At 46.2% G+C, this 8,793-nt stretch overlaps 1 protein-coding gene across 2 annotated transcripts in view; it reads left to right on the top strand.

Moving 5' to 3' along the window:
* Positions 1-8,793, top strand: part of Mettl15 (methyltransferase like 15) — a 192,375-nt gene that overhangs the window by 142,015 nt on the left and 41,567 nt on the right. For both annotated transcript variants that reach the window (XM_010640439.3, XM_010640438.3), the window contains exon 5: positions 7,198-7,389. In XM_010640439.3, the coding sequence (XP_010638741.1) occupies positions 7,198-7,389 (192 nt within the window). The remainder of the gene's footprint in view (positions 1-7,197; positions 7,390-8,793) is intronic.

The following is an 8,793-nucleotide window of genomic DNA, read 5'->3' as shown; positions in this document are numbered from 1 at the left end:
AAACAAAAAAAAAAAAAAAAAAGAAAATACACTATTTTGATATCAGACCTTTGAAATTAAGTGACTGAAATGTTTCATAGTTTTGATGTGTTTTTTATATGCCTGTTATGTCAAACTTGTTGATGTGTGTTTCATGTCATCTCCATGTGTATTTTACATGTGAGAAAGATTTTAATACCTGCAGTCTTGTACTTCTCTGTGCTTTAGTCTCATCAGTGTTGGCTCACATTTTGAAACTGTGTTGTTAGTTGTAGCCATGGGGTTCTGATGGGCTGAGGAACCGTGAGGTAACGGCTGATGATGATAACATACAGTGTATGCAGTAGCCTAGAGAAATGAATTTGAATGTTTTTGCCATGAAGAAATAATAAATGGGGGAGTCATGTGGTTTAAGAATTAAAGGTAATTTTTAAACATTCTTCAAAAGACCAAAATGATCCACAAGAAACTTCACTGCTTTTGAGAATAAAGCCCAGTGCTTTTAAAAGAAATACAGAGTCTACCATGAGGTGACACAGAATTCAGAATATCTATGAGCCAATCAATTAATTACTAGGCGTATAAAAAGTAGGGAAAATATCAGTCAGATATCTACATCCAGAAAGTACAGAGAGGATGGAGTTGATATAGCAGTGCAAGAAAATACTTTATAAATATGCTCGGGTGTATTTCCAAAGTCAAGAGTAGTAAAAGAAAATATGAGTAAAAAGAGGAATGAGAGGAAGAACTTTTTCTGTTAACAACTTTACTCAACTAACATAATTCAGACAAATGAAAGCTTTTTAAAAATGACGCAATGACACTTGTGGAGATGGCAAACGTAATACCTGGGACATATGGCAGATGTGATACTATAGAGTGTCGCCGATCTCGGAAACACAGCAGATCCCTCTGTGCAGCACGGAGCACGGGGAGCAGGGAGAAAGCGCCAGTGCCGTCGGGGAAGGGCTGCATTGTCTCCCATTCCTAGAGTGGACCAACCCAGAGAAGGAGCAAAGAGAGGAAGAAGAAGAAATATTTGAGAAAATAATGGCCAAAAGTGTTCTCCAAATTAGGTGAGACCTATAAACTGCAAGACTCAAGAAGCTGTTAATGCGCTCCAAACAAGTGAAAATAAGTCAAATAGTCAAAAAACCAGACTGAACCTCCATAAACCACTATAAAGAGAAAATCTTAAAAGACAGCCAGAGGAAAACCTGGAAATGGCGCTCTGAGAATTAAAAACCAACACACACTGGACGCTAAAGGCTAAGAGCATTGGAAGGAATATTGTGACTCTTTTGTCTCACCATGACATCCCCAATATATAATTTACTGCGTCTACTGTGATTTGTCTTATTCAAAAATGTATTTTGAATATCTTTCTGAAATAATATTATTATTTTGGTCTTGAAAATACGTACCTACGTCACATTGTAAATGTATATGTTGGCTTGTGAGTGTCAGCATTTCCTGCTCTGCAGAGGCCAGGTGCAGTGGGAACGTGTGAGGTGAAGAATTTGGAGGTGAGATGGCCTAGGGAGGGCGAGCAGAGCCCCGCCCAGGGACCTTGCTTCTCCCGACAGCACCTGGGCAGCGGCTCATCGCTGCACTGACTCACAGACGAGCGTAGCCCCTGTGGTTTTGTCACTTCTGAAAGCCCCACCTTGGAACACGAAACTTTGGGGACATTTCAGAATTCAGACATAACTGCATGGTGCAGTGATGACTAAGGGAGCCTGGAGAAAATTCCGAGTGCAGGTACGGCCTGCCACGGAGGGCCGCAATGATCCTGGCCATCACTCCCCACTCTTCACTGGCAGCACAGCGACAAAATTGTATCCAAGGAAAGAAGCAGACTCAAGCACGGAGAGGTCCCATTCATGAGGGCCTTGCCATGCTGCGCGTCGTTACAGCCCTTTCCATACAGAGATGGAGTCGTAACTGAAGCTCTTGGCTCGCTCTGACCTGTGGCATGTGGGCCACTTCCGTAATGCTTGTTAGGGTTGTCTTTCGGGACTGGGCCCTCCGTGGAGAAGCACTTGAGATGCAGCTGCCTTCACCATGTTCATCACAGTTCACTTCCCTGCCTGACCGAGGCCCAATGGAGCGACGGAAACGGCTGCCACACCAAGGCACCGTTGGCATCCACTCCGGAGTCCCTCGGCTGTTCTTGGGGCTGGGTGTAGAAACCACGCTCATTTACCCGGAGCTTCTGCCCTGGAGGGCACAAGCTGACTGCAGATGATCAGGATAAAAGCTGGGACAGGTGGTGCCTTTGTCGTTTCATCTCACTGTCCGGGGGAATCGCTACTTTTGTAAACATTGTGTCCCCATCCAACTCATACTTTTCTTTTCCTTGTCTTATAATATCTGTAAAATGTTTTTGCAAAATTATTGAAAATAAAACTTAAAAGAGAGAAGGAAAGGAAACAGGAAAGGAGAAAAAGAAACAGTAGGAAAAAAATGGTTGAAAGGAAGGAGGGAAGAAGGAAGACAAAAAGGAAAAGTAGGCATGGAATTTGTTATCCAGGAAAATTAACCTCAGCATAGTTGAATGTGTGTGAGGGGGCCCCACGTTCTGAAGTCCGCATAGCAAATTTCATGGGTATTTCCTTCTTCTGAGAAAAAAATTCAATTCTAGAAACAGAGCTGCCAGAGCCTCAGAAAACTCTGCCTTAAGTCCTTAAATCATGATCCCTTCCCCAGCCTTCCAGTAGTATAAATGGAACCCAGTGTTTGCTTGCTCTGCGGTACATTCCTCAAGCCTCTCACTTTTTAACAATATTTTTTGAAGGTCTCCGGTTCCCCGGGCTGGCATCAAACTGGTGATCCTCCTGCCTCAGCCTCCCGGGTCACTAGGATTACAGGCCTGTGTCAACACACCTGCGCTGTTTTTAGGATCTCTTCCTGCTTGTACATCATGATGATGAGTTTTTTACCGCAAGGGTTATATGTTCATTATATACTCATCATCAAACACTAAGCCGTAGAAATACTGTATATTAAACAGCTAATCTTTTGGACACTCAAGAATGCTGACACCCCTTACAGAATTGTACATTTACTTTACGAGTATATTAGTCGCAAGCAGAGTGATAGCTGTAGTGCCTGTGGGATTGCGGGGCCAACAGTGATGGGTGGGAGGTGTTTGCTTCAGGGCTAAGATCTCTGCAGTGACGACAATAGGGGAGTCCCAAAGGGCTACAGCACATGGACAGGGTGGAGATTGTGCTTGCATCAGAAGAGGCAAATGGAATGGCCTGCGCACAGAATTCTGGTAGGGAACAGCCAGGCCTGGAGAGCACGTGGAAAGACTAGAGTATTAGGCGCAGCCAAAGTTAGCAGCATGCAAGGGACTCTGACGTTCTTTGGATCTTGAGCTATGGTGATGTGATAACTACAGTGCAGGAGGCAAGAATTTATTCTGCTTCAATCGTTATAGAATTTGGACATAGGAACAGAGGCAAACTGGACAAGAGCAAAACAGTACGGTAATATGGAGATTGGCTGAAAAAACAAGAAATGTATGGTTTACGGAAAGAAGCCTTGGGCCTAATGGCCACGGCAGGGATGTTTTCACTCAGCTCAAAATGGTATCAATACCAAAAGTAATTTGGGGGCAAGTTGGGTTTCCTGTGAAGGTGGAGCCAATGTCCTGATTAACCTTTCCATTCTGAGGTGTCGGCCATGTCCTGTAGCCACCCTAGCAAAGATCAGGGCCGCCCCCCACCCCCCTCCAGCTCCGTGGAAGAAAGAGGACTCTCCTCTCTCCAGATTCCTGAGAAAGATCTTTGGTCCCTCACTGGCCAGGCCTCTGAGAACCTTACAGGGACCCCGTGAATGCTGTGTGCGGGGATCTTAGCTTAGCTCATCAGAAGTCTGCCTCCAGCTGGGGTTCTCAGGATTCTCCAGGGAAGCAGGACTGGTAGGGCACAGATATGGGGGCAAATGTGTGTACGGCATGCTGGAGAATGAATGTGTGTGTGGTACATATACTGTGTGTCTATATTCTAACTTGTTTCCTATCTTTCTTTCTTTCTTTTTCTTTTTTTTTTGTGTGTGCTATGGATTGAACTCAGGACCTTGCTCTTGCCAGGCATGCACTGTGTCACTGAGCTACATCCCGGGCCCTTTAAAAAATTTTTTTTTTCTTGGCAGTACTGGGGATTGAACCTGTGGCCTTCCATGTGCTGGACATGTGCTACCCTTGCATTACACCATGATGCTATCTCCCCAGCCCTGTATTGTAGCTTGTAAAGGAATTTGTCTCTAGAAACTTCCCCCTGTGACCTTTGGCTGGGGCAGGTGAGAGGTCTGTAGGGCTGGAACTCTCTGGTAGAGGCTGATATTAGGCCTTGAGGCAAATTTCTTCTTCCTCTGACAAAATCCACTGTTTGCTCTTATGATCTCTCAGTTGAAGGGGTAAGGCCTGCCTGTGTTCTCGATGGCATGGTCCTTTATGCAGAGCCCACTAGTTGCAGGTGTTAGCTGCAGTTACAGAGCCTTCACAGGAGACAGTGCTGGATTAGATAATGGGATGCTCCCCGCCAGTCTTCCACAGTGTGTGCCAGAAACTTCAGGTTCCCTGGAAGAGAGCAACTGGCAGACACAGGAGAGCTCAGGGCTGCTGCGGGGGTGGGTTTGCACTCATCTTAGAGGAAGCAGTACTAGGAACACATGTTATGTGAGGTGAACCCCTCAACCAGAGAAGTGGCCAGCAGACAGCAGTCTTTCTTCTTTGTTTTCTGCTCTGTTTTGACTTGGTTTTGTGCAGTTCCAGGGATTGACTTAACATTAAGCACACACTTCACCGTTGGCATTCCCCGAGAGTGTTCAAATGCGTGCTGGGTGACTGTGATGTGAGACCTCAAAGTAAGGCCAAATAGTATTTGTTTCTTGTACCTGCAGAAGACAGCGATGTCCTCAAATGGAGTTCAAGGACCATAACCATCATTTTATTTCACTCTTACATTGATTAGTAGCCGACATACATCATAGGATCCTCCAGAAGAGCAGAACAGTATACAAGGCAGTTCTTTCCCAGATGAGTGAATAGCATGCTCCGCTCCCCACTGTGGTCATGCAGAAAAGATTCACTAGTCAGATGACCTTCTTTTCAAAGGACCCCAGTGCTCTTTCTGCACGTCACTGATGTGTGGTTTCAGTGCCCTGCTGCCCCTCTGCACTGGGCAAGCAAGCAGATCACATCCTCCTGGGACACCCAGAAGGCTCTCATTGGCTTGCTTCTGCTAGAGACCTGCTCCCACTCTCCCTGAGTACCCACTGTGTCCTTTCCCCTGTGGTGAGGGCATGAGGGTTAGACCCCGGAGCAGTCCCTCCTGTCCAGTGTTGGCCATCCCTGCAGGTTGAGGATGGGAACCCTTCCAACCCAAAGAGGTGAAAAGGAAGTGACTCCACAGTGTTTCCCTCTAGACCCACGCGTGGTCGTGATGTTGGATCAGGAGAAGATTCAGATGTCAGTTGAGTTACCGTGTAAATGATTTTTCATTGCCTTCCAAACTCAAGATTTTACTATTTTACTATTTCTAGTTCCCCATGCTAGTATTAGCGCTCATATTTTCCAGAAACAAACAGAGCAAATTGTTCACTTGTCTGTCATTGCACCTCCCATCAGGCTGTTTCCAGAGTATTAACTTATGTATAGTTCTCTTCTTAGATCAAGCTCAGAAAGCCGTATTTCATTAATCTTTGTGTTCCCTTCATAAGTCCTCCGGGGAGCACGGTCCCTGACACAGCCAATATTCAGGAAGGATTCAGAGAATAAGTCTGAAAATCACTTTCTCCGTAAGAATTTGAGAAAAAATTTATCAGTGAGATGAAAGTTCCCTCACGTGGCCTAACACATAGGGAAATGCCCTGAAAGTGAGTCCTCCGGCACTGGAGAAACCCAAGCCCACCCACCTGCAGAGCAAGGAATGAGACGTGGAGAGTGTTACCCGGTTTCCTCTCTCATTCCCCTTCCGACGTGAATGCCAGTTGTCCCAAGGCTTCCAAAGAGCCCCAAAGGCAGCCGCTCACTTTTCAGTAAATGGGAAGGGGAATTAGCATGGCTAGAAGGGCATCCTCGAGCCTGCCTGCCTGTGCGTTCTCAGTGCTCGCTTCCCTTCGCAGTTCCTGCCGAGAGCTGAACATCACTTCTGCAAGAGTCGTTTTGGCCGAGTTTCCTCCCTCAGCACACAGCTGCACAGCAACCCTGTCCTCAGTCAGAAGAAGGCACACAGATGCTAAAACAGTTGCACTGGACATATTTGACATGCCATTTTTCTATGATCTCTGCTTTTTTAATTAAATTTATTTAACTGGTACCTAACAGCAGAAGAATTGTACATGTTACTGGAGGAGTATGTTTCCGTACATGTATACATGGCACGATATGTAAATCAGGCCAAACGTCTGTCTCCTCACACATTTATCACTTGTTTATGGTGAAAACTTTCAAATGCCTTTCTCCTGGCCTTTTGCGGGATACAGTGAGTGCACTGTTATTATCTGTGGTCACTTGCTGTGTACAGCAGCTCTGCCTGCTCCTAGCTAACTGTGATCCACTGCGCCAAGCTGCAGCTCGGCAGGACTGGGCCACCGCCACTCCCCTCTCAGCTTCTCCGAGGTGGACTTCAGATCTCACAAGTGAGGTTGTAAGGTCATGGGGGATGGTCTTCCCCAACAAGAAGGGTCCCAGTTCCATCCATGTTGTCTCCATTGACATGCGTTCACTCGTTTTATGGCTGAATGGTATTCCAGAGTGTATATATACCACACTTTCTTGATAGGATGTGTTTTATTACATTTAATTTGACCTGCTCATTAAAGTAATTCTTTTAACAGAATGGCATGTGCTTTTTCCTATGCATACCACATAGGAACTCTTTAATCATAGATTTAGGAATTTTGTAGAGAGAAATTGGAAAACCTGGTGCTACAAAGGAATTGCTCTGACGTATGGATGTATCACATACCTTCGCAGTGGTGTACAGCGCATTATGTTTTGCAGTGAGAATAAACTGGCGTTGCACCCACTGAGGTGTTTGCACCCACAGATGTGTTGTTTCAATGTGCACAGAGCTCCGTGTGCAGTTGGCACCCAGGCAGTACACGTTAGTGAAGTCATCCAGGAGCAGGACACGCTCCCCCATGCCTAGAAAGACTCTAGTGTAACAGCAGTGTTTTCTCATCTCCTCCTCGATTTGTTCCCAGGAAACAGATCCGAGCTCTGCTTGGCCAGTTCAGCCAGGTGGAAGCCTTACTCCTGGAGGCTGGGGTGCAACCTGGGACTTTAGATGGAGTTCTGTTGGATCTCGGGTGCTCCTCCATGCAACTTGACACTCCTGAAAGAGGTTTTTCCCTGCAGAAGGACGGTCCCTTGGACATGAGGATGGATGGTGGCAGGTGAGTATCGATAGGCCATTTCTCCTCACAAAAATCAATTTCTCAGAAATGCTCTGAATTTAATTTCCTTTTAAGACTGCAGAATTCCCATCACACACCCACACCTAACACTCCCCATATGCAATCAATCAGTTTTATTTGTACTCAAACATTTTGCTAAGGACAAACGGCTACTGTCTTTCCACAGAATAGTGCAAAGGGTGACTTCCCTCCTGGTCAGCTTTTCCAATTGTGCAAGGTGAGCTTCCAGAGTACTGGCGTGCAGATAAACACCAGGACACTGCAGCACTGAGTTCATTTTTATGCATGCCTGACTCACCACTTGGGAGGAGCAAAAGGACCTGTATTTACTCCATATTCTTTTAAAATCTCGCACAGAAGGCAAGATGCTAGAGGCCAACCATTGTGTGTCATGTCCTGTATCTTGCAGTCAGTTTGCTTGAGCCTTCTGTAGAGAAATTCCAATTTCTGGTACTACAGCAAACACAGTACCACATACCTTGGGACAGCGATGGCGAACCTTTCAGAGATTCCTATGACACAAGCAGCTTGCCATGGCTTGCGTGCCGTAGGTTCACCCCGCTGGTCTAGGGTATCTTCCATACCTTCTCCTCATCCCTCCCCCCTGGGGAAAGGTCAGTGTTTGTTGCTCACCAGCATTCAGGGAGGACAGGTGAGCTGGGTGTGACCTGTGTCTGTTAGATCCCTGCTGTTTCTGAGTCTTCTCCTTTTTTCTGCACATACTGCTGGCCTTCGCAGAATGAAGAATGTCATCATAAAAGAAAACAAAAAAGAAAAGAAAACAATACAAACCCTTTAAAACCCGGTGACTAATAGTAAAGGTCAAAAATATCCTCATGTTTGGAGATTGAGGTGGTTGTACAGAAATAATAAAATGTCAAGGAAATGTCTGCTGTTCTGCCTTGCTAAGGAGGCTGCCTGCTGAAGCTGAGGCTCAGCGAACAATTGCTTCTGTGGAACCGTTGTTCCTGTGGGCTTCTCAGCAGATGATAGTCTGTGACTCAGGACCCTGACGTTGCCCTCCAGGAACCTGAACATAAGATTTCCCTGAGCAAGGCCAGGGATTTAGCTCAGTGGTATCGTTGCCTGCCTCACAAGTACAGAGTCCTGAGTTTGATTCCAGATACAAAAAAAAGAAAAAAAAAATCAATTCTGGGCTTCGAAGGGCTACAGAGAGGAATGCAGTCAGCACCTAAGTGGGGAGAAACCTTGCCGAGAGCAGCGATTCCTCGAGATCACACCCACTGGCACCCTTTCGAGGCCCAAAGGACCCCATCGGAGGAGGCAGACCTCCTGTGGGCAGCTCTAAAGCCGTGAAGTGATGACAGGAGAGGAGCGTGACACAGTGCAAAAGTGCGAGGCCAGAAGGCCACAGGAGGATTG

The sequence above is a fragment of the Fukomys damarensis genome, unplaced genomic scaffold (genome assembly GCF_012274545.1).
Source record: "Fukomys damarensis isolate Sample0158 unplaced genomic scaffold, DMR_v1.0_HiC HiC_scaffold_16, whole genome shotgun sequence".
Lineage (NCBI taxonomy): Eukaryota > Metazoa > Chordata > Mammalia > Rodentia > Bathyergidae > Fukomys > Fukomys damarensis.
Note: the sequence above shows the minus strand (reverse complement) of the source record. Positions and strands in the feature narration are given on the sequence as shown.